Source organism: Nomascus leucogenys, chromosome 7b (genome assembly GCF_006542625.1).
Source record: "Nomascus leucogenys isolate Asia chromosome 7b, Asia_NLE_v1, whole genome shotgun sequence".
NCBI lineage: Eukaryota > Metazoa > Chordata > Mammalia > Primates > Hylobatidae > Nomascus > Nomascus leucogenys.
This window is the reverse complement of record NC_044387.1, coordinates 42,018,633-42,045,425: the sequence shown is the minus strand read 5'-3', so window position 1 is coordinate 42,045,425 and position 26,793 is coordinate 42,018,633. Positions and strand designations below refer to the sequence as shown.

The 26,793-nt window shown below is 38.3% G+C and overlaps 1 protein-coding gene across 1 annotated transcript in view; it reads right to left on the bottom strand.

The window, feature by feature from the left end:
• The window catches only part of ITGA1 (integrin subunit alpha 1), a 170,855-nt gene that overhangs the window by 55,028 nt on the left and 89,034 nt on the right, over positions 1 to 26,793 (bottom strand). The window contains exons 7-11 of the mRNA XM_003276516.4: positions 18,660 to 18,808; positions 11,782 to 11,932; positions 5,906 to 6,071; positions 2,231 to 2,304; positions 1,375 to 1,519 (exon numbers count right to left, since the gene is read on the bottom strand). Coding sequence (XP_003276564.2) covers positions 1,375 to 1,519; positions 2,231 to 2,304; positions 5,906 to 6,071; positions 11,782 to 11,932; positions 18,660 to 18,808 — 685 coding nt within the window. The remainder of the gene's footprint in view (positions 1 to 1,374; positions 1,520 to 2,230; positions 2,305 to 5,905; positions 6,072 to 11,781; positions 11,933 to 18,659; positions 18,809 to 26,793) is intronic.

Here is a 26,793-nt window from a genome sequence, read left to right as displayed (position 1 = left end):
TATATCACAATCCTCCAAATACCTAAAAGAGATACAACGCACCCTTTGTTTTCTAACCTTCAATTTCTTTAAGTTTTGGAGAGAGTGAGACTTGTAGCAGGGAATCGCTTCTGGAGCTGACTTGTCTGTGTAATCTTTTACTAGCACATCCTAGTTTGTCATTTTCTCCTTGTAGTATGTGATACTCAGAACAACAAGATACTCTAGCTGTTGGCTGACCAGAGTGGAATGTAACAGGATTTCTATGAGAAACAGACTGGACTTTAATTCATGCAGTTCTACATGTCTTAAGAGATTTTAGCAGTCACAGTGCAGCTGCTGTTGACTGTTACATTTTTAGTCATCTAAAACTCTAGTCCTTTTATTCTTCTTAAGTCCTGCTGCCCCTACAGCTTTAATAGGTGTCCTTAAATAAGGAGATGTATGAACACCACAGTAAAGACCTGCCACCTTCCTGGTAAAATAGAAAGCAACTGGGACAGAGAGAAAAAGACTTGCCTCTGGGACAGAAAGATCCCAGAGAGGAAGGCTAACACATGAAGCTGTGAATGCTTCCAGGCCAAGGTATGCGTTTTCTTTATCACTGTATCCCCAGCACTAAGATCAATGCCTGGGGCAAAAGAGGACCCCCCAAACATTTGTTGAGTGAGTAAGAGCTGGGAAGCCATATCCTGATGGTCCTTTTTTATTTTAGGTCCTCCCAACTGTTGGCGAATATCTTTTTTCAGTGAGGGGAGAGTTCCCTGGCATCCCCCGGGTGTTGCTCCGCTTGGTATAGATCCCAAATAAAGTGGTACCAGACATGTAACTCCTCATTTCTGGCAAGACACTGGGAAACAAGATCACGTTACATCACTGGGTTTAAGTTGAATATTTGTCTGATTGTGAATGGAGCTATTAAAGAAGAAGTTACATGACAAAATACATTTTTCTTTTCCAAAATTAGGACCCATAGAGGGAAATTAATGATAGAAGACATTTAAGACAATATGAGAGTTTGGTTTTCAGGATATAGGAGAAGTTGAGGTTTCCTTTTCTACTCTCATTTCTTGTCCACCAGGTTCAAAGTTCTTCTTGAGGTTAAAGTTGATACCAGACACAGAGAGACTGAACATATCAGAAAGGGCACATATCATCCTAAACCATTCCCTGCATTAGACAGCCCTACTAACAAAAAATGACTCCCATGTATGTCATTTTGACTAACTAAAGCTGCTCAGAGTCCTGAAACATTGCATGGGTTCTGGAAAATACCCAACTTGTTGAAATAATCTTGCTATATGGTTGCAAGCCTATAGAAACATAAGCAAATAATGCTAAAGGTAAAAAATGGAAAAGTAAAACAACTCTTTTATAATTATATCCAAACCTTACCTAAATAAGAAGCAAGCGGTTCATTCTTTTTGGTAGACTCAACATTAAAGGTTGTGTTTCGCGGGATTATGATTTGACTAGCCTTCTGCATGACAACTGTTCCATTCCAATCATAGGCTCCTACTGCTCCAAGCATGACCCAGTCCTCACATGCAAATAAATAAGATAATAATATTTACTAAAAATAATAAGGGGAGATACTTAAACGCCATTAACAATGTGTATAGGTATACTGTTCAAAGTGCTTCACATTTATTAGCTCATATAATCCTCGTGATAACTCTATGGGCTAGATGCTATTGCTACCATACCTGTTTTACAGAAAAGGAAATCGAGGCACAAATAACTTGCCCAAGTTATACAGTAAAATTGCACATGGAAATGTCAATATTCTTTTGCAAGGACCATTATGCCTTTTCTTTCATTAACTACAAATGATATATTTTATAATCTTGCCTCTCTGCTTTATTCTGGGTGCCCAGCATCCTAGGTCTTGAACATGGAATTCTGATAAGACCCTTGAATTCCTTGACACTGTGGAAAAATATTCCACATCTGTAGCAAATATGTTAAATTATTTCATTTAGACAGATACATAATTACAAGGCACAGCTCACACTGTCTGATTCACAACTATTAGTACAATGTAGTGAACTGTGTGAGAGAACATACTTTCCTAATAAGAAGCTTGTGAAATGACATTTTCCTATTTGAATTAGAAAACATCATCATAGCCTGCATAATTGTTCAAACTATGAACTGCACGTTGCACTTACATACTGATGGCTAGATGTTGGTTTTGGGAAGGGAAGTCTTGCAAACATATAGTTCATTTTTCACCAACTGGTCAACATACCTGTGAATAATGAGCACTGAAGCCAGTCTGAGACATTTCCATTTCAAATGAAGCTGCTGACTGGTCAGCTGTAGCTATAACATGGGAAAATATCACTGTAAATAAGTAACAATGCCTTTTCATGCACTACTGACTTGCAGAATACAGATAACTGGTAGAGCTTGTGGTCTTACAAACCAGAACTTCAAACATCTTAGGGCATTTTCAGCCATACATTTCTCAACCCAAAATTTCTAGGTAGGCCTGGGTAGAAGACAGAGAAAGATAGTCAAAGGGCTCATGTCTCAAATTCTTGCTCATTAGCAGCCCTGTCCTTGCCAAAGGGGTTGAGAAATCTCCATTCTTACACTGCAGCATGTTGTAGATCCTGTGGTGCTTTGGGTCCACATGGTTCAAGTTGGATGTACTACAGTAGGAAATTCCTGTCCAAATTCATGCCTTGGGAACCCTGCTGAGCCCTTAGGCTAAACTCCCTTAATATGTTATGGGACTGAAAAAAATTTTATTCACATATTTAAAGAGGTTTCTCAACTCCATCAGTCCCACCCATATTCAGGCCATAGATCCTGTCAGAATTTCATTGTGTGATAAAGGGTTTAAGTATTTTAGTATGCATTTATTTGCTCTAATTACCAGTGGTAAGTATCACTCACAGATCAGGAGGGGTCTTTGTGATAGGACTGCCCACATGCCATTCAATCATATATTTTTAAAAGATCCTGTACCCATTTTGAAGCTCTTTACTGAAATGCAGAGATAATTCAGAGCATTCCATGGCAGTCTGCTACTCTCAAATTATTCTCAAAATATTCACAAACCCAAAGCCACAATTTCCTGAGGGAATTGATGGAATGTTGATTTATTTGCTTGCACTAGGGGTTACTGATTTATTTGGCCTTGCAGATAAGTTAAAAATAGCACTTAAGAAAGTCAGTCTGCCCTTTTGTTGAGGCAAGAGAATAATCAAATTTGTGAAGGTAACTATTTGTTAGTTATTTACATGGATAAAATTGTGAACAAATACATCAGTAATTACCTTTGTAGGACTAGATTAAATGGGGCAATCAAGACTTCAAATACATCATTTTAATCTCTTGTGCGAATTGCCCTGTAATTTAAATGACTGAGATGCACTTTAACTTTAATTTAAACATGTATTTTCAGTCCACAATGCTTTCAGGTGTTTTCTCACTTATCTGCACTATCAATAAGAATGCAGCAATGGAAACTTGCATTATTTCCTGCATCTGCCCTGCGGCTATTCTGCCTTCAGCTGAGAACAGACAGAAGGAAGCTATGTGATGTTCTTCCTGCTGCAGTGGCATCATGGTAATAGACCACTATACTCTCCTGGGCTTCTTGCTTCAAACTACTCCCTGGACTGTTCATGGGTGTTTGGGCCCGCCACTCTAAACACCGTGCAGCCTCTGGTTAGAAATGCTGGCATTTTCTCCCAGTGCTCAATGGGAAATGGAGACTCTAGATCATTTTCTGATGTACTAAGCAAGTCCTTGGCATACTTGCCTCAATAGATGGCACTGTCCTTGGCAAGCAGAAATTTCATAATCACAGCTATTTGTCATCTTAAGATACATGTTGACAGGAAATGGAGATTTCCCGAGCAACAAAGAAATAAAGCCTTTTTCAACAGCTCATGAAAAAAATAAGAAATAGTCTAGTAGAAACACTGCTTTTGGTGTAGTGTAGCAACAAAGATCATATAGAAGACATTTGTAATCTGTAAAGTTCCTTATAAAATGATGTCATATTTAAATATAGAGACTTCTTGTGGTGTTTGGGCTCTTCATCATGTCACCTTTAATCCATGGTGTAGTTAGGTTAGAAACAATCTGAAATGTCATTTCAGGCAATTGATCTCCCCCTCCCCCAGCTGAAGTGGGCTTCATTTCTGCCAGTCTTAGGTTACTTGCTTACTTAAGAGGAGATTTAGAAATGACACTGTATTCTGTTGAACTATCAAATGTAACTATGTAACTTTTCTTTTAAATTACTTTTACAGATTGTTTCTATCATATCTTAGCCCATGTTATTAAAAATTAAAAGTACACAATTAGTTGGAAGACCTTATGTATTTTCTTAAGGCCAGCCAAGCTCATAATCTGGTTTATTGGTAAATGACACCAGGATAGCTGTTGAGAGACCAAAGCCACTTAAAAATGACTTGTACACAGAGCACAAGACAGCTGAGTTCTTCAGAAGCAGCTGGGACTCCAGACTCATAAATAATTAGAGTGTTCTGTTTCTAAAGGCACAGGGGAAAGAGGCCAGGGGAAAAGGGAGGCAGAGAAATTCAGTCTGACTGGGCTGTAGATTCCTATCACCTCTAAATCAAATGTTCTAAGTACGGATTGTGACCCAGTCATGAAATCAACAGACTGAGTATAGCAAGCATTTTTTTTTTTCATTGAAAGAGATTAGGGTAGAATGGAATTGATGAGAAGCCATCACAGTGCATCACATATAAGAATTACCTTGTGAAACCTTGCCTTATTTTTATATGTATATATTTATGTGCACTGGGTCAAAAAGCAAAATGTAGTTATTATCGTGAGTCACACTCAAAACAAGTTTGAAAGCCATAACTCTAAATAATTTGATTTCTATACATTTTCATAGTCTAATTTTTCTGCATTTTCCCAGCCCCTTGATGCTCAGTCAAAATGGTCTACATTTTTTCAGTTATGTCTCATTCCCATTTTGTCTTTCTGTTTCCTATTATCAATCATATCAGGGAAACTAAAAAGGTGCTCTTAAATTTCTATTTTTAAGATATAGAAACAACAGTCTTTTAGTATGTCCTCACAAGGACAGGGTCACCTGGATTTGGAGGTAGCCTAAGGGGAAGAGAATTCTCTGGTGGTTTCTCTCCCTAGTTGGAGAAAAGGTGCATGTTCCCTGAGACTAGAGATCATCAAAGAATGTGAAGAAAGAAGCTTTGCCAGTTTGCCTGGCATAACAATTCTGAAGACTTTTTTTTTTTTTTCTTTTAGGAAAGATCTAGTTCCAAAGTAATTAGCTACTTGACATCCTCTACCTAAGGCAGAATAGGGAATGCCATAACTCGTTATCCTCAACAGCCAGTCACCACTGAAAACCCAAGGAAAGATCTGCAAAGAAGTAACATGATTTAGACAAATACAGTGAACCAATGTTTCATTGCCATGGATTTTAAGGCAAAGTTCCATGAAGACCTTTAAAATGGGCAAGGAACAAAACACAGAGAAAATAAATGAACAAAGAAGTTATTGCATAAGAGCACTCTTGTAGTAGCTCAATATGAAATGAAGAAGCAAATTAAAAATAAAATCCCAAACCAGAGGTGGTACCCTCATTTTCCAAATCTATAGTACAGAAAAGGAATAAAGCACATGGAAACATTTTTGTCTTGGCACATCTACATTGACCATTGTCTTCATCGGCTGCCCCATCAGCACTGCCCTATCATGCCCTTACAAAGAGAGCCTCTAGCAGACACAGTGTTGTGAGAAACAGCTGTCTCAATGACAGATTTATATAAAAGAGCATTGTTCCATGCTAGATATTGTACACAGTAAAAAAAAGTATTACTGATGTATTAGGAATAAATACAAAAATCCCATTATACTGATTTTGAATTGCAGAGAGAACATACAGCAATAAGATAAATAGACATACCTTCCAGGGCAAATATTCTTTCTCCCAGAGTTTTAACAATGGTGACTAGAGCCAATTCATCAGAGACGTTGAAGAAATGCTTTTCAGTGGGTTCGCTTGCAATTGATTTTATTTCCTCCACAAATTTTTCAGTGCTTAAATTTCCTCGGTTATAGCTGCCAAGAATCTAAGACACAACAGAAACAGCAAGAATATATTTTAAATTCTATGTGTTAAATAAAGGATCTCAAGCATTTTGTCAGTAAACAACAGTGTAGAGTACCTTAGCATAATGGAATTTTTATGTACTTTCATATTTATGGAAGAGTGATTTTCAAAATTTGCAGACTCCCTAATATTAACTGTTATATAAACACCGCAATTGGTGTAGAAAAATATAAAGGGCAATTTTGCATGTGTGTGAAAATTTCTCCTCTTGTACTCTGTGTCCCTGTTACTAACAGCTGTATTTTTAAAATCTGACAGTTCAAAAGTAATGTTATATTCATAGTTTCTGAATGTCTTTGATATTATTCCAGCTAGTGATGTCATTATCTGCTGGCAAAGGCAATCAGCAAGTGAGTTGCCTGCTTTTGAATGAGCAATTCTTCCTGAAACTATTACCAAAGCACAGTCCAGCATATATATATTTTAAACACATACTGGACTAAGTGGTAATCTAAATTGGCAATCTAGAAAATAAACAATTGAGATATTCTTGTTTGAAACCAAATGTTGGAGACAGGGGCATTCTTTTTTATAGAGAGGAGAGAGAAGCAGGAGTTACATATGATAGTTAACTATAATTACTTAGATGTCCAAGCAGGTTTTCTCAAACATTTAGTTTTTTTTAAGGTAAGGTTATTGCAATAAATTATATACAGTAAAATTCACCCTTTTTAGATGTACAATTCTATGAGTGTGACAAACCAATATAGTTGTGTTACTGCCACATCAAGGTGTAGAATATTTCCATCACCCCAAAAAGTTCCCTCCTGCCCCTATAGTCAATCCCTTCCCCCCCTCGTCTACCCCTGGCAACCACCGATCAATTGTCTGTCCTTATAGCTTTGATTTTTCCAGAATGTCAGACTTAAGGAATCATACAGTATGTAGCCATTTGTGTCTGGCTTCTGTGACTTTGTACAATGCTTTTCAGAGTCATCCGTGTTGCTGCATGTAGCAGTAGTTGGGTCCTTTCTATTGCAGAATAGAATTCCATTGTATGGATGCACCACAATTCGTTTAATGAGAACATTTGAGTTGTTTGCAGCTTCAAGATATTACGAATAATGCTGCTGTAAATATTCACATGTAGGTCTTTGTAATAGACATATATTTTCTTTTCTCTTGAGTAAAGAACTAGGAGTGAAAGTGCTGCGTCATACGATAAGTGAATGATTAACTTTATAAGAAACTGCCAAACTGCTTTCCACAGTAAATGTCTAAGAGATCCAGCTGCTTTGCATGCTTGTCAATACTGGTTATTGTCAGTTTTTTTTTTTGTTCACTTGTTAGTTTTAGCAATTGTGTTGGTGTATAGTGGTGTCTTATTTAATTTGCATTTCTCTAATGACTAATGATGTTGAGACTCTTTCATACACTTATTTGCGATAGTATTTCTTCTTAAGTGTAGTTAGTGTCTGTTCAAATCTTTTTCCCATTAAAAGAAAATGAGATGTTTATTTTCCCTTAAATGTGTTGTAAGAGTTCTGTATATAGTCTGGATGCAAGTCCTTTATGTGTTTTGCAGATGTTTTCTTCCCGTCTGTAGATTGTCTTTTCATATTCTCAACAGTGTCATCTGAAGAGTAGAAGTTTTACATTTTGATGAACTCCAGCTAATCAGCTTTGTTAAGGTTTCTACTTTTTCTGCCTAAAAAAATTAGTTTTTAATGTAAAAATTTCTTATGTTAAAACTTACTTTTTAATATAAAAATGTTCAAGATAATGAAAACATTTTTAAAACAATATGTAAAATTTAACATGCAAAAAAGTTTAAAAATCCCCAATATGTACATATGACCTAATTCTATTTTTTAAATCACATAAATACATGGGCATAAAAAATGTGAAAAAATGTGTATCATAATTTATTATTTTTATTTCTGTATATTAGGACACTAGGTGTTTCCTTATATTTGCTTCAATATATTTTTTGAAAACTTTATAATAAAAAATCACTTTTATAATAAATAAAAAAATTAGTTTTTACCCTAACACCTGTAGTTGCAAGTGTTACCTGAAGATTATCACTTTGGTTTTTATTTTATTTTTTTTAGTGTTTATGATACATTTATAAAAATAACTCAAACTGGACACAAGCAAAATGTCTATAAACAGTAGAGTACAAATTGTGGTCTATAAAATAGATAACAATAACAAAAAATGAACCCCCAGTACACAAAATATCACAAGCAATAATTATGTTGAGTGAAAAGCTAAACACACAGTACATACTATACAGTTTTATTTATTTGAAATTCAAGAATCGGCAATCTAAGTGAGCTATGGTGGTATGTCACATCAGTGGTTACTACAGGGGGTGTGTATTTAAAATGAAAAAAAAAAAAAAGAAAAAAAACATGCTGGGTATATATCCCAAAGAAAGGAAATCAGTATATTGAAGAAATATCTGCACTCCCCTGTTTATTGCAGCACTGTTTACAATAGACAAGATATAGAATTAACCTTAAGTATGGATCAATGGATGAATGGATTTTAAAAAACATGGTATATCTTCACAACAGAATATTATTTATCCATTAAAAAGAACAAAACTTTGTCATTTGCAGCAACATGGATGGAACTGAAGAGCATTACATTAAATGAAATAAGCCAAGCACTGAAGGACAAATATCACTATGTCCTCCCTCAAATGTGGGAGCTGAAAATGGGGATCTCATAGGCGTAGTGAATAGAAGGGTGGTTATCAATGGCTGGAAAGAGTAGTGGGGAAGAGCAGGGATGAAGAGGGGTTAGTTAATGGATTTAAAACTATAATTGGATGGAAGGAATAAGAGCTAGTGTTCAGTAGCACTATAGGACAACTACAGTAAACATATTGTATATTTCAAAATAGCTAGAGGAGAAGACTTGGAATATTCCCAACACAAAGAAATGATAAGTGTCTGAGGTGATGGATATTCCAATTGCCCAGATTTAATCATTACCCACTGTATGCCTGTATCAAAATATCACATGTACCAGGTAAATATGTACCGCTATCGTGTATCCATAAAAATTAAAAATACATTTTAAAAAAGAAAGCACAGGAAACTTTCTGGGAGTGATGAAATTGCTCTATATCTTGATTAAGTCTTATGTGGGTGCACACAATTGTCAAAACTCACCAAATTGTTCACTTCATGCACACTTTGCCCACTGAAACCTTGCATTTCACTGTACTGTAAATATCATTTGAATTTTTAAAAACAGAATGAACTATATGGATATGCAACAATATGGATTAATCTTAATATAGTATTAAATTTTAAAAGTTCCAAAATATTATATACAGCATTACACTCTTTTTAAAATGTTAAAAACAATGAAATATTCTTAAAATTTATTTTTTTGGATATGTATGGGTGCCTACATATTATTTTGAAAAGTAGAGCAAGGGTTGAGGAATGTAGAAAGTGGACTGATGATTACCCAGGTGGAGGAAGGCAGGTGGTAAATGTGCTCAGATGTAGTTATCAAAAAAGAGGGCTAGCTCTCGATTTGGGTGGTAGGTCCACGGATGCTTATAATATTATTAAAATAAATACACAGATATAGTTCTAAACAGAGAAACAAATAAAGTTTGTTTCAACAAATGATTACAATTTGGCCTGAACGAAGCAAGGATCAGGATTAATTCAAGGCTATGCTCCTGGAATCCAAAAAATAAAGGAAAGACACTGAGCCTTTTGCTATTGCTTGATTTTTTTTTTTTTTTTTTTTTTTTTTTTTTTTTTTTTTTTTTTAGACTATCCAAATCCTCTAAGAAGAAGGAGAGTCTTGGCCTCCAGTGACCATGAAGGTACAGGAATTTTTTGGCTTCACATTTCTTTTTCCAATAATAGCCTTGTCTGGCATCATTAAAAACGAAGAGCTCCATGGTGCTGCCTTCAAAGTCCTGTTACAAAACAGACCTCAAGCACCCTTCTGACCACGGTTCTGCACTGTGGCCTGGGAGGATAGTGGGCACAAGGGCAATGGGCTTGAGGGCTGCCCCCACCCCTTTCCTCCAGGTCCGAGGCTCCCCCTACCCACCTGAGTAGCTCACCCCCACTGCACATCTACCTGTAGTTTTTTAAAGTCAGATTTAGAATGGTAGATTAAAAAACTGACATTTTGATTAAGAAGGATACAGATTTTTCACTTATAGAAAGTTAGAAAAGAACTAAAATTACTGTTTAAAGTGTTGCTGTTTATGATCTACGAAAGACTTGTTTATTTGTATCATTAAATGGATAGTGGGCTGGGCGCGGTGGCTCACACCTGTAATCCCAGCACTTTGGGAGGTCAAGGCAGGTGGATCCCCTGAGGTCAGTAGTTCAAGACCAGCCCAACCAATATGGTGAAACCCCATCTCTACTAAAAATATAAAAATTAGCCAAGTGTGGTGGTGTGTGCCTGTAGCCCCAGCTACTTGGGAGGCTGAGGCAGGAGAATTGCTTGATCCTGGGAGGTGCAGGTTGCAGTGAGCCGAGATCATGCCACTTCACTCCAGCCTGAGAGACAGAGCAAGATTCCATTAAAAAAAAAAAAAAAAAAAAAAAAGGATAGTAGTTTAGAGCGACAACTGAAATACTATAATGTACATTCAATGTTAATGCAAGAAAGTGAGTCTTGCAGGCAGTGCAGTGGCTTTTGAATGTTCCTTACTAGAGAGAAGGCAGTGGTGGATTTATTCTCGATTCTTTTCTTTTGCTTCAGTAAGGCCCTCATCCTTTTCCCTGGGGAGTATCAGTGACTGTCCCAGAGGAAATACCACATGTCTCATCAGAGGACTTTAAGCCAACTCTGCCCCTGTCCTCTGGCACCCCCCAAGTCACTGGGTGCCCTTGCCTCTTTCTCAGCTTCCTTACCTGCTGCTCCATGAAGTTACAGGAATAATGAGGTTACAGGAGCAATGCACTTATGTCTGGGAAGAACTTCAAGCTGCTTTGAAGAAGTACACTGTTAAAGAAAACTAGAGCTAGCTCTGAAGTAACTTTTTATTTCAGAACTTGTTCCCCACTAGAATGTCTACATTTTAGGCAGAAAGGTCTATACCAGGAGCTTATAAATTGCATCAGAAAACAAAAATTCAATTCCTGTCTACTTCACTGAAAAGCAAGTGTCAAACGTCAGAAGTTGTTAATATTTAAATAGAGACAACTGGCACTTTCCCCCACTTTAGCTAAGTGATGGGGGAAGATAATTAATGAAAAAGATAGTCGAAAATTGCTCAGATGGGGAAGGGAAGCCCAATGGCCACTGCTCTTGTTGTATTGAACAAATCCTCTCTCTTATTTAAAGGCAAAGGCATTTTTCCCACCTTCCCACCCTCTTCCCTTCCTTTCCTCCTCTTCTTTTTCTCTTTTTTTTTTTCAGTCCTCTTTTTCTCACCCTTCCTTCCTTCTTATGTTTTTGCTTCCTTCTTCCTCTTTTCATCTTTCCTTATTTTTTCCTTCCTTCCTTCATTTCAATGATTGTTTGTTGAGTGTCTGTTTGGCCTGGCATTGTGCTGGGTACTAAGGACCCAGAGGGAGCAAGATCCAAGTCTGTCCTCACAGGGCTTACCTTCAAATGGAGACCTTTCTCTTTTCCAACCTGGTTTGTGTGACTTTCATAAAACTACCCAATATGCACACAGCTCTTCTCTACACCCAAGAGTTTGAAAACATCTCTAGCAGCACACTTACAGCTATGGAAAACCGTTGAATGTTTTCATCTTCACAGTCTTGGATGACCTTCTTCAGTCGATGGTTATCATGAGACTCTCCATCCGTCACAATAACCATGACTTTTTTAACTCCTCTTCGGGCACCCCGGGCTTCCGTGAATGCCTCCTTTCTGAAGTAATCACAAACAAAAGAGAGGTTGATAAGACACCACTTTACAATAGACAAAGTAAAAAACTAAACAAAAACACTGACTACTCTAGGTAGCCTGGTGCTTCCCTCCAAAATTAGCATCAATGCCCATCATTCAAGCTGGGAGGCATGATGAGCCTTGTTTGTAATAGTTTTAGATTTATTTCAGATGATGGAGAGGTCTCCATTTTGCTAATCACCACACATCCTATATATAAAAAGGCAGCAGTATTTTATTCTTTGGAAATTTCAAAGGGAGGGTGTGACTGAGGCATACATCAGGGTCAGAGAAGGCCAGATCTGTAAACACTCCCCCAGCTGCTCCTTTCTCTGTAAACACCCCTTCTCTCATTTAACAGGCCTCTTTTCTTCTGCGTCTAGCAGAAACTTTTGCTTGAGACTTTGCTTCCCCCACAGCTACTCTGACATTTGTAGAATGGCTTGAAAATCCTCTAATCTGGGGAGGAGAGATGAGAGAGAACAGAGTATTAGTGGGGCTGTGAGTGCTTGAGAGTGTCCTGGGGATAGGGACATCTGCAGCCTTTCACGTGGGAGTAATAGACTGCAGATGGTGATGGTCTGAGTCCATGGAGTAGTCAGTTGGGTTTCAGTGGGCAAAAAGTGGTTGAAGGAGTTAGAAAACATTTGGCCTGAACTATGTGTTAGGACACAGGCTGCTGAGAGCAGGGTGGGAGAAGATGGCAACGGAGAGGAGGGGAAAATGCTATAACCTAACTGCAAAAATAACCCCGAATTTCAGGGAGGCCGAGGCGGACAGATCACGAGGTCAGGAGATCGAGACTATCCTGGCTAACAAGGTGAAACCCCATCTCTACTAAAAATACAAAAAATTAGCTGGGCGCGGTGGCGGGCGCCTGTAGTCCCAGCTACTCGGGAGGCTGAGGCAGGAGAATGGCGTGAACCCGGGAGGCGGAGCTTGCAGTGAGCCGAGGTTGCGCCACTGCACTCCAGCCTGGGCGACAGAGCGAGATTCCGTCTCGAAAACAAAACAAAAAATAACCGAATTTCAATTTAATTAAACAGCATTTATGGAAAGAAACAGAAGACAGGGAAATGGAAAATTTTTGTTTTTTATGTATTCTATCTAAATATATACACACACTTCTCCCCTCCCCCTTTATTTCCTTTTACTCAACACTTTTCTCTCTGGAGTCTTGGAAGAGATGAGTATATTTTATTTAGGACTAAAGTAATGAAAGGACTTCATATATTTCTAGGATTTTGGTACAAAGTACAGCGAACATTGTACTGAATGGTCCATTTAGATATTTGGTTGTACAGACAAACAGCTGCCATTTGGGATAGATTTGCCAAGGAAACGCCTGTCTTAAGCTAACATTCCAAAGAGTTTGCACAACAGATACACACTAAATATATCATAATTGATATCTTTAAGCAGGAAGAGAGGATTCTGGTGAAATGGGCAAAAGGATTCTATATGATTACTTTTCCTTTCAAAGGACTTAAAGCAAATATGACAAGATTGGCCAGGCGCGGTGGCTCACGCTTGTAATCCCAGCACTTTGGGAGGCCGAGGCGGGTGGATCACGAGGTCAGGAGATCGAGACCACAGTGAAACCCCGTCTCTACTAAAAAAAAATACAAAAAATTAGCCAGGCGTGGTGTTGGGCGCCTGTAGTCCCAGCTACTTGGAGAGGCTGAGGCAGGAGAATGGCAAGAACCTGGGAGGCGGAGCTTGCAGTGAGCCGAGATTGTGCCACTGCACTCCAGCCTGGGCGACAGAGCGAGACTCCGTCTCAAAAAAAAAAAAAAAAAAATGACAAGATGTTGACAACTGTCAGTTCTGAGTGGTGGATATACAGGATACAGTTGTACTAATTTTTTACTTTCTTTGAGTCTCTCTGCCCTCTATACTTGACAAAGACCCTCTCCTTGACCAAAACTGAGTCAGGCTCCTTTACGTCTTCTTCTAGACTGGGCTCTGACCCTGGGCTGTGTTCTTTACCCACTTAGTCCAGTTTAAGCAAGAATCTGACTTAATCAATTTAGCGGAAATCCCTCATCCTTGGTATCTGATCAAATTCCTCATTCCCCACCCTCTAAATCTTATTACGCTGTTCTGTGATACTATCTTTTAAAAGAATTGAATTTATAGGCAATTAGGCTGAGACAGCTCCAGTGCCTTATGTTCCTATGTAAGCAAACCAAAATCCAATTCAATGTAAACAGTAAAACAAAACTTAAACACTACCAATTAGAAACTGCCAACTAATTTCTAACTAGAGACTTTACCAATCAGAACCTGGCAAGTAACCTCTAACTTTCCACCAGATCATACCCAAATAAGGTAAATGCCTAGCTATAGCCAATCAAGTTATTTATTTAATTTGATTTTGTGTTCAGCCCATAAAAGCCCATTGCTCACACTGCTAAAATGGATCTTTCCGAACCTCTTATGGTTCTGACTGCTGCCTGATTCATGAATCATTCTTTGCTCAAATAAACTCTGTCAAATTTAATTTGTCTAAAATTTTCCTTTAACAAGTAATAAATACATATTTGGTCTCTGCCTCTGGTTTCTGGTGCAGAACTCCTAAAACTCTTGTAACTTCCTGAGCAATACTGGTGTGAGGTGCATCTTTTATTCTAATACGTGGTCTTTAACCTGGGTTTCTGACATAGATATTCTAATCTGTTGAATTTCCTGGGTGATAGGAGTATCTTTTGTTCTAATGAAGTAACTCTTGAAGGGCTCCTAAACAGGAGCTGATCACTAGAAGGACCAGGCCATGATCAGAAGCTTGAAAGGTTCAGCCCCAGCTCTCATTCTCCAGGAAGGAGTGAGGGGCTAGAGACTCAGTTAATAATCAATCATGCCTGTGATACGCCGGGTGCAGTGGCTCAAGCCTGTGATCCCAGCACTTTGGGAGGTGGAGGCAGGCAGATCATGAGGTCAGGAGATCGAGACCATCCTGGCTAACACAGTGAAACCCCGTCTCTACTAAAAATGCAAAAAATTAGCCTGGCGAGGTGGCGGGCGCCTGTAGTCCCAGCTACATGGGAGGCTGAGGCAGGAGAATGGTGTGAACCCCGAGGGGCGGAGCCTGCAGTGAGCTGAGATTGCGCCACTGCACTCCAGCCTGGTGACAGAGCGAGACACCGTCTCAAAAAAAAAAAAAAAAAAAAAAAAATCAATCATGCCTGTGATAAAGCCTCTGTAAAACTTTCTGAACTATGGGGTTCAGAAAGTTTCCAGGTTGCTGAACAGGTGGAAGGAGGTACACTATGAGAGGGAATGGCAGCTCTGACCACTTTCCCTCATAGCTTGCTCTACGTATCTCTTGCTGTTCTTGAGTTGTATCCTTTTATAATAAACTAATAATAGTAAGTAAGATGCTTTAGTGAGTTCCGTGATCCACTCTAGCATACAATCAAACCCAAGTAGGGGGTCTAATTTGTAGCCACGCTGGACAAATTGTGGGTACCTGGAAACCTACTGGCTCTAAATTGGAAGGGATTCTTGAAGGACTGAGCCCTTAATCTGTGGGAGATTTGCACAAACTCTAGTTGGTATCAGAACTGAATTGAATTCTAAAACACCCAGCTGATGTCAGATAACTGGTTGATGTGGGAAAAATCCCACACATCTGGCATCAGAAGTGACATGTCAAGTGTTTGGTGTATAGAAAGAGAAAAACAGTTTATTTTTCCTACTATTTGTCTGCCTTCAGCAAGAATCCTGTTGAGCCAGTCTGGCAAGAATCCCCCTAGCCTTGATGTTACTGCCAATCCCTGCCCTGCTCCTTGACTCTAAATGTCCACTTGTCCTCACTATAGTCAAAGCTGAGCCCCATCTCTCTTCCCTACTGCAATACCTTCATTGTAAAGGTTCCTCTTGAGTGATGTCTTCCTTACAATCTTTAACAAATATCATGAAGAATTTTTAACACACTATACAAGTAGATTTTCTGGCTTTTTTTTTTTTTTTTTTTAAGGCAGAGTTTCGCTCTTGTTGCCCAGGCTGGAGTGCAGTGGCGCGATCTCGGCTCACTGCAAGCTCCGCCTCCTGGGTTCAGGCACTTCTCCTGCCTCAGCCTCCTGAGTAGCTGGGATTACAGACTCCCACCACCACGCCCGGCTAATTTTTTTTTTTTTTGTATTTTTAGTAGAGACGGGGTTTCACCATGTTGGCCAGGCTGCTCTCGAACTCCTGACCTCAGGTGATCCAGCCGCCTCAGCCTCCCAGAGTGCTGGGATTATAGGCATGAGCCACTGCACCCAGCCTATTTTCTGACTTTTTAAAGTATACAAACAAAGGTGAAAACAGATGCTACGTGTTAGTCTGTTTTTTTTTTTTTTTTTTTTTTTTTGAGACAGAGTCTCGCTCTGTCGCCCAGGCTGGAGTGCAGTGGCGCAGTCTCGGCTCACTGCAAGCTTCGCCTCCCGGGTTCACGCCATTCTCCTGCCTCAGCCTCTCCGAGTAGCTGGGACTACAGGCGCCCGCCACCACGCCCGGCTAATTTTTTTTTTTTTTTATATTTTTAGTAGAGACGGGGTTTCACCGTGGTCTCAATCTCCTGACCTCTTGATTCGCCCGCCTTGGCCTCCCAAAGTGCTGGGATTACAAGCGTGAGCCACCGTGCCCGGCCACATGTTAGTCTTTAAAAGATCTTTATATGCGAATATCATATGAGATTCAATCACTTTTGAAATTCAAATTCCTTAGATCGCTAAAACTTCCTAATTCTCTTAAATATCAAGGTTACAACTGAATTGAATGAACATCAGCTGAAGGAGATGATCAAAAGGCCTTTCATAAATAAAATGTGACTGTTCTAAAATCAGGGCTGGCTTTATGTAATGGAAGATTAGACATTGACAAAACTTCTGAGTACACCTTTTCTGTTTCAACTATATTCCTTAAAAAATTGTCCTTGTCCTCAAAGTACCAGTATCCAGTGTCCTTTCTTGGCACTAAGCATTGACTTTCCTGCATGCTTTAAAAAACTGAAATATACCAAGAGTGTCCCTTTCTTCGAGACAGGAGAATCCAGACCTTATGATTAAATACTATAAGTTTATTGACAAAAGTAAAAATTTGGGATAGGAAGAAGGGAACACACACATGAAAAAATTTTGAACTGGGATTTACTGAAAATGAAGGTAAAGAATTCTAAAAATATTAAAAATATTGTTTGCAACTTCTGCCTGAAAGGAATAAAAAACAATTAAAATGTGCTTAAACATGAAAAGGTAATTAATGTAGGAGAAAAATACTTGGTACTATCACTACAGAATTTTAATGTATAATCAAAATTTAATAGACTCTGTGTCCCACAGCTATACCCTTTGTGAAACACAGAGGCAAAAAACATATAGGGACATGGCATTTAGAGCAGTATTTATGCAGAAGCAAAAGCAGCCAGAATATTTCTTCAGTTAGTTTTCAGAGATGAATATTCATTCTTAAATGGTTGCCTTTGGAAAACATACAGCTCCCTTCAGGCTCAGAGGTTTCAAAGAACATTTTGACTTACTTCGAATGCACACTCACATTTAATCGATTATTGAATGGGGGTGCATTCAGTACACCTAAACGTGCACTCTTTGTGTATACAAATTGGTGATCCGATAGGTGATGCAATAGGTAGGTAAATGTCAAATTACCTCCATCTGTTTGTGGTTAGTTTCTCTTGGGCCCCATATAACTAGAGCCAGATGATTTTCTAACATTCATGAGGCAAAAGCTGCACATGAAATTTTAAAATTTTGAATATCCAACCCATTCTTTGCAGGATCATTATTAACTTTTTTAACCTCCTTAAAACAGTCATCTTAGCAGGCAGATGAAGTGAGAGCATGGATAATTAGCTTTCCACCTGAGGCGAGAGTTCAGAAGTTGAAGACATTTAACAGAAGGATTCTTAACATTAATCAAACTACTTATTACATTTCCTGTGATTTTTGTATTGTTTTGAATTTGTTCAGAAGTTTGCCAGTTTAATGAATGAGATAAGAGAACACACAGGAAATAAAGTGTTCTACATTTGTAAGAGAGGACAATTCCGTTTGTTCTTATAAAATGAAATTCAACCACAGACTGAGTTATGTGTTCACCATAAAGAAAACTGCAGATGGAAGAAAGGAAGGGTTGTAAATTGGAGGGAATCTAAAGAAAGTAAAAAAGGAGAAAGAGAGGATTACAAATGATAAGATCCTTTCCATTTATTTCAAACTTTGCACTAAAAATGATTTCAAATAGACAGTATTTAATTTGGCGCCTTAATACCTCTTATCTCGTAGCTTCGATAACAGTAAATCAAGTAATGAAAATACATGGACATTCTAAAATATAAATATATATTGAGTAGAGGTAGAACTATTTTTAATCCATTCTTTTTGATTGAGACTCTTAGAAGCTGAAAACCAAAAATAAATGAAACAAATATTAACTAATATTGCCTTAGTACCCAAGAACATGAAATTATAGTTGCAGTGGTATTTTAAAATGGATTCTCTATCAATTAAACCCTTGTAATAAGAGAAGGATAAGAAGGATGGTAAGATTGTGTTATACAAACATCTGATCTTGTAACCATTATCTAATCTTCTGAATCTCATTTTAAACAAAATGGCTTTAAATATTGTCATATTAAACTTTCAATTGATAAACCAAAAGGCTAAATCATGAGCAGTTACTTTAGTTTTTTTTTTTATCCATATACCTTGCTGTGTCTATTCCAAGAGCTGTCATAGTCTGGCGGCCACCTCTCTGGACTATTTTCTTTGCTGCAACAAGTACCTCTTCGGTGGAAGAATACTTATTGAGGTTGAACTCATGGGTCACGTTTTCTCCATACTGTACAATTCCAACCTGAAATACCAAGCCACTGTGAGTTATACGTCAATTCAAATTTCCCGTTCAGATTTCTTCAGTTTAAGCATGTGAATCAGATATAATACATTTCAGATGAGTTTGCCAACCTATCAGTACACAAATGCTTCTATTTTGACAGTAATAAGCATAGCCATTCTGTGACTGTTCATAGTCCAAAGAACAAAAGCAAACATGCTGTTACTAAACTTCTCAAACGATTGGTTTATCTAATTCAACAGATTTTACAGAGTGACTCTGGTAGGCCTTGGTGGGTAGAATATGAAACACACTGATATGGTCTCTGCCTTCATGGAGCTTCTCTTAAGCTAGAGGGAGAGAGAGATTAAACACGTGATCATTCAAATACATGAACAATTGCAAACTGTGGAAAGGACTCTATGGGAAAATCCCTAATCAGCAAATATAATCTAGAGGCCAGATTGAAAATGGGGGTCCAGGGAAGGCCTCTGAGAAGCTGAGACTGCAAGAGTGGGTGCTAGAAGGGCAGAGCATCCATACAGAGGAAACTGTGTACGTGAAGAAGACCGGGATGGGAAAGAGATAGATCTACCCTAAGAATGGAAAGAAAGGCAGTGAGCCATGGCCAGGGCTGTGAGGAAAGAAGAAGGCACCATGAGGCTGGAGGAATAAGCAGGTTATGTAGCCTGCAGGGTTACACACTTGAGCAGTGAGCTTTGTCTAGCCTAGCTGCAGCCTCATTTCTCCCAAATCAGCCCTTCCCAACTCCACTTTCTTTCCTTGTTCTGTCTACCTTTCCTACTGCCTTCCTCCTTTCATTCCCTTTAGTCCACAGATTGGATGATACAGACAGCTAACTGCAGAGCCTTCACGAAGTGAAATACAGGAGGGAAAGTGCCCCCAGATTTGATTGCCCTTGCTCCATATTCTTCCTCTTCCCACCTGCCTCCTGGCCCCAGTAATGGCTATTTCTCCTACCCTTTTTCCACATCTCCCTTTAAAGGTTGATGTGAACCAATAAACTAATCTGCATTAAAAATTGTGACTGAAGATTACTTTTTGTTTAACCATCCTATCTCAAAATCCAGACTCAATTATTTGCCCAAAGGAATGTCTCTTTAATTCAGGAATTCCAGGTGATTCATTACTTGGGTAAGGGGGGTAATTTGCAACAAGCCTGCCTTCTTTCCAAGGCAATTGCCTACTTTGCCTGTTGGCGAAGTTGTCTCTGTTACTTGCTTTAGAGCAAATCCTATTTCTTAGTCTAACCTTATTCTTAAGTAGCATGAAGTCTCAGTAACTGGTTTCCAGCCTCCTCTGCTGAAATCACTGATGTCAGAAAGCTTTAGTCTTAATTTCATGTCTGATTTATAGGTACATTTTCACACTAGGTCTTTTTGGAAACTAAAAGCATATTCTGGTGTTTTTAGAAACAAATAAGAGAAGCCCAAATTTAAAGCAGTTTTTATCATCTTTGAGTTACCCTCTAGAGTACACTGGTTATCTTGGAGCAATTATGTCCTTATGCTTAAACAAGAATACTATGATATATATTTAATCGTCTTTTTAAAACTTTCTTCTCTAATTATTTAAATTATAATAACAGAAATATGATAATGTTTCATAAGTGAGGAAACTGAGTTGAAAACACCCAATCCCTGTAGTAAAGTGGTGGAAGGGGGGGTCTAGTCTAAGATGTGTATCCCTTATCCCAGGGCTCTGTCAATCACCCTATTTCCTCTCAGTAAAAAGGTATCTATCTAAAATCCTCCATTCTTTAGTCACCTCAACCTGCTAGCTTCTGCTGAGTGCCACTGCCATTTCATGGCTACTCAATGTTTTTGATTAACTAGCTAGTTAACTGAGATATGTTAGAGTATATGATGAAACAAATAAATACATATATCATATTTTGTAAAAAATAATAGAACATATGAATTCTTTCCTAAAGTTGCTTAGTTAGGTGTAAGATAAATAAGAAATAACTAGAGAACATATGTAATTGTAAGACGAGGTTACATCATCAGCTGAATGAACATGCAGTCTGCTCAATCCACGTCCAGGTTAGCCTTTTTCTGTGAATTTATCTTTCACCCAATATCCTTTACCACCTATTCTGAGAGAGCTACTATATTTGGAATAAAGGTGACCAGAAGACCCTTTGGGAACAAGATAGGATATAGCCAACTAATTACACAAGAATAATAGAGTGGATAAAGACACATCTATGACTGCAATTCAGGGTATTTTCTTGATTTATAATAAAATGTGAAGAACATTTTTATTACCCTCTGCATAAATTTAAAATTTTTTTCTTCAATGACCCTAAAGTTTTTGATTAGTAATCCTTGGGGACACTGAATAATTATTAAGGGACGTATCCATGGATACACATGTCTTTGTGTATATAAATGTTCAGTGTAAATAAAAGCAAAATGGTTTTGTTACTTGGATAATCATTATGGCTAATTCTAGGTATCAAAGTGAACAAACACTGTTGTGGAAGTTAATTGCTTATCAATTAAGGACATCTTACAGAGTTTGCTTTGTTTTTATTCCCCCTTGTTTTTATTTGATTAAGAGACTAAAGAGCTTTGAAAATTTTCCCTTCTACTCCTGTTGTTTTTCTTGAAAATTTTAGCATCTACTTAATAATCTATTAATCTAATACCCACTGATAATCTATTGAATACCCTAGTCTCTCATTTCTTTGACCTCTCCAGCATCAGTAATCTTTCCTCTAGCCATCTTCTCCCAAGGTCTTATCCTTGACCTTGTCAGTTGGAAGACCTTGTCAGCAGCTTAATCCCAATTTCAAATGTCCTTCTTTTTGACCATTAACTTTGACTCATTTCACTAATTCCCTGACCACATCAAGACCTCCAACTAATTCATTAATACTGCCATTTTTTTTTTTTTTGGTACTTAGACTAGATTCCATGGTCCAATCACTATAATCATTTATTTGCAAACATTTAACTACTTTAACCTTTTTTCCCCTCCATTGACTCACTTGGCTAACTTCCAACTCCGGTTAAATCCAATTATCTCCTCCTCTGTATATGCTTCTGTGGCTTTGAATGCTGCTAGACGCAAGTCACACAACTTGTAACCTGGTCTCCTTTTAAAGGAATGACCATGAATCTCAAAGGAGGTTGCACATTTGAGCACTGCCAAACACTACTACTATTTTTGACTAATGAGTGCACGTTGTTCTCATTTATTGGTTTTAATCTAATTGTCGTAAACTGCCAACTCCTTGGGAAAAAGGGTTATCTCACTTACATGTGGGGATGAGCTCACATGAGAGGAGTTGAAGAGATGCCAACTTAACAAGACTGCTTTGTGCCACATGTGTGTTAATACTTTACATTTACAACACACTTTACATAGCCTAAAGAACCTACTGTGAACCATTGGATTATCCAGAAAAATTATCTTCACACTAGGAATAGTAAAAAACTCAGAACATTGGTAAGTCAGAAATCAGTGCTTTAAATTTTACATCTCTACCATCCATCTATCCACCTCCAATATGTGCCTGGCTCCTCAAAGCTTATTCTTTGTAAATCTTAAAATATAAGATGAGTTATAACTGCCTATTCCCTTATCTGCTCTGGATACTTTGCTTCTAACAACGCTACCTGAGACTCTCTTCAGATGACTGCACTTGGGCTACTAGACTGCTTTACCCCAAAGACTGAAAAAACCAGGAGTGTCTGGGAGTCCCCCGCCCTCCCCAGCTCCCCATCACCCTGATCCACAGGCAATGCTGAGTGCAGGGAATGAGAAGTCAGCCCCTTGACTCAAGTAGAAACTCCCCTTCCAGATCAAGCTGACGCCTGGATTCCACTGGAAATTACACTTTCCTTTGTCCTCTGTTGATACCTTGTTTTGCTTCCCCAATTCTTCAACTACTTTCTGTTGGAAATGCTTCCTCACAAATAAATCACTATCATGTGAATCGTCCTCTCAGGGTTTGCTTCTGGGAGCTGGACCTAAGGCAGCTGTCAACTGTGTCCCTGCATTTCCTACTCATGCAGGACAGGTGAGCCCCAAAATGGGTCTCAGCCCACAAGGGTTCTTGGCTTTGCTCAGGAAAGAATTCAAGGGCAAGCCAGAGGTGGAAGAAAACAGCTTTATCTTGAAGCTGCAGCATTACAGCTCTGGTGGCCTTACAGCTCCGTGACTGCTCCTGCCAGGCAGGGCTACCTCACAGGTAGAGAGGAGCAGTTCAGGGCAGTTTTGCAGTTATATTTATACTTAACTTTAATCACATGTACATTAAGAGGTGGTGTATGCAGAACTTTCTAGGGAAGGAGTAATAACTTTTGAGTCCTTGGGTCATTGCCATGGAATGGGACAGTAACTCCTGGTTGTTGCCATGGCAATGGCAAACTAACATGGCACCCTGGTGGGCTTGTTTATGGAAGGCATCTTCTGCCTCATCCCTGTTTTAGCTAGTTCTCAATTTGATCTGGTGTTGGAGCCCAACTCCAGAGTCAAGTCTCGCCTCCTACCTCATTACCTTAGCTCAGGCCAGACATCATTGCTTTGAACTTGGACCGTGGCAATGGTCAGTCTCTTTGCTGCTGATCTCCCTCTCTTCATTTCCACTCTCTTCAAATCCTTCTACATATTCCTGGCAGACTAACTGTCCTGAAACTCTGCTTTCATCCTATAATGTACTTGTTCAAAAACCTCCAATAACTCTCCGTTGCTGTATCAATGACTTCAAAATATACTTTAAAAGATAGATTTTTATTCTAATTTTTAAAAAATAGATAAAACTTCAAGCTACTCCTTGAAATACTAGGTCCACATGTTAAAATCCAGTTTTCTCCTCTTGACCTTCAGTCCCTCAATATTCCAATGCTAAATTCTCCATTCACCCTCATCTTCAGGACTCCCCAGTATGAATTCCACTCCTACCAAATGCTCTTCTTTGTCCCTCCTACTAAGCTAATCCTGTAAGATTTAATTCCAGTTCCACTCTGTCTGCAAAACTTTTCTTACCTTGTTGCCAAGGTAGCCCATATTGAGCTTCCCCTTCTTGGAACTCTGAAGCAAACTTGTCTGTGAGTATTGCATTCTTCTCAACTGTTGGAGTGCACACTATATCTTCCCAAGTACATCCTAACTTTATAGGGACAGGCAGGGGTAAAGAGTATGGACTATGTCATGGCTTTTGATATTCTCTTATCCTTCACTGCTGTTTTGCTTTGCTCACAGCTGACCCTAAGACATTCTTACTAGATGACTGTAACATTTCGCATAAGCAAATGGAAAACCGAGATAGCAGGGAAATAATGATAAGCAGAAAAAGAGAGATACAACGAAGTCTGGGAAATGTGAAGAGGGAGCAGTGGAAAAAGTCAAGTCTCAGGGAAATGACATTCAGTGTAGGTCCCTGGCTGATACTGGGGTGCTTGTTTTCTTAGGAACCAGATAGAGTAAGGTCTGCTGTGAGTCTTCCCCAGAAAAGGGTACCATTTATTAAAAGCAATGGCAAAACCGCAATTACTTTGGCACTAACCTAGTATTAATTTTCATTACAGAGAAAGGGTCAAATCACAAAACAAACAAATGTAATGTTGTGCTGAATATTGGTGAGATTCAATTCAACAGAGATAGTTTCCATTTCACCTTAGCTTATAATTTAAGGCTAATAAAACAAGCATAATGTAAATGTATGTAGCAGAATCAAATAAAGTATGAGAATTAAATAGCAAGTTAAAAAGTGAGCCAAGTGATGAACATTGTGAGGAAGCAAGAGGAGAGAAAATCACAAGCATATTTATTCTCTCCCACATGAAAATCCTCAAGGAAGAAGAAGGATTCAGCTTCCTGAATGTGAAAACCAGCTCAAAAATAGCCAAGAGATTATGAAAGTACTATGGAAGGAAACAAAGTGGCCTTCAGCCTGGAAAATACGTCAAAGATGATAATTAAAGGAGTTTAAGTCATCCTAGAAATTGAGAGGAAAAAGAAAAAAAAACAGTCGTAATATTTGACTTGAAGTAGCCAATTACGTTGGAATGATACAAAAGTCAGATGGTGGAAGTTGGATAGAGAGCTGGCGACAACAAATAATGGAGGTGGAAATATTCTAGGCATTTTGATGAATAGAAATGGGTATGCAGGGATGACAGCTAAAAGGTGCAACCGGGTTAAATGTGGACATTCTTTCCCAGAGATTGTAAAGAGCAATTTATGATATCAGTAAAAGAGTAGATGAATACAGAAAGAACAGTCTCTTATAATATCACGGGGGATAAGGAGTCACATGCAGAAGGAAAATTCCTTTTCACAGACAACTGGAAAGGATACATTTACCTCCTAGGGAGTTGTGGTTTAAACCTCTTGATTAAGTAGAACACAATAAATAGATGGGTAGATAATTACAATCCAAGGCCAAGGAGACCTAAAGGCCGATTCAGGCTGTGGCATAAATCAGGTACACAAGTGGCTATGAATTTTGTCACATGAACAAGAGGGTTGTAACATTTATTAGAACATTCCACTTAAATATGAGATTTACAATCATGTCTTCAGGTAAGCCCCCACACAAATATCCACTCACTTTTTTGGGGGGTGGAATACTAGCATCCCTTTGTATGTTGCTAAGTTTGATTTAAAAAAAGAATTCTATGGTCAAATAATCTTGGAAGATAATGAGTAAAATAAAGTTAAAGATATATCTTTACAGCAGACTCCTCCTCATCTCTACCTTTCTCCTATCACTATGAAAACTGTCACAAATTGCAAATGGTGCAAAACAGTAAGGTTTTCTCTCACTCCTATCCATACATGTTCTATTTAGACTTATAAGCAAATTCTTTCAAAAGTTTTCTAAGAGTCTTTAAAAACATGCATTGTGGATTACTAATTGGAAGACCTGGTATATTTTATTCTTATTTAAAGTAATATTTTTTATGAGGATCATATTCAACACCTCAGACTGGGAAACATTGTTCTACAGTAAGAGTTACTTACTTATCAAGATCAACTAGTTGTTCTGTGTTTTAAATTCACCTTCATTATATTTATGATGTACCATCATGCATTGTAGCTGTCCCAATATATGATTTTACCTCATTTCTAAGTTGGAAGATTTTGAGATCAGGAACAACATTTCAGTGATTTTTTTTCATTGCTCTTGACACCTAGCATAATACTTGATCATCCAGACACTTTATAAATATCTGCTCAATTAAAGCAAATTAATTATCCAATGACTTCATTTCTTTTGGGGGCCGAGAAGAAAGAGGGAGAAAAGTTGAGTGTGAGAAAATGAAAGGAAGGACACTATCAGAAAACACTGAAAGGAGGGCCTTTTGGATTAGTCTCTTATGAAACTGAAAGTCATGTTTAAGATTTTAACAAATATCTTAAATGATGAGTGTTGAGGAAAAAGAAGTGTCTAAAGTAGCTATGAATTTCTGCTACAGCTTGAATATGGTTTGTCCCCACCAAGACACCAAAACTCATATTGATTCTTGGTCTCCAATGGAGTGGTGTTGGGAGGTGGTGCCTTTAAGAGGCAAAAAAGGAGTCAAGAGGGACTTTATCACAGGAGTGAGTTCTCACTCTTGTGGGACTGGGTTAGTTACTGCAAGAGAGCAGCTTGTTACAAAGCGAGGCTGCCTCTTGTGTTTGGTCTTTTTGCACATGGCTGCTTCCTTTCCTGTTTCTCCACCATGTTATGACACAAGTGCGAGGCCCTCATCAGAAGCTGAACAGCTGCAGCCACCCTATCTTGGCCCTCCCAGCCTCCAGAATCATGAGCTAAATAATCTACCTTTTTTTTTTTTTTTTTTTTTTTCTTTTTTTTCAGATTATCTAGTCTTGGGTATTTTGTTATGGCAACAGAAAGTCAATCAGGATAAGTATATTTAGTCAAAGAGTTATGAAGAAATGGAGTTATCTATTAATTAATAATTATATTATTACCTTCTATATATTATCTTCTATATCTATCTTGTTAAGTCAGTGTTACACCA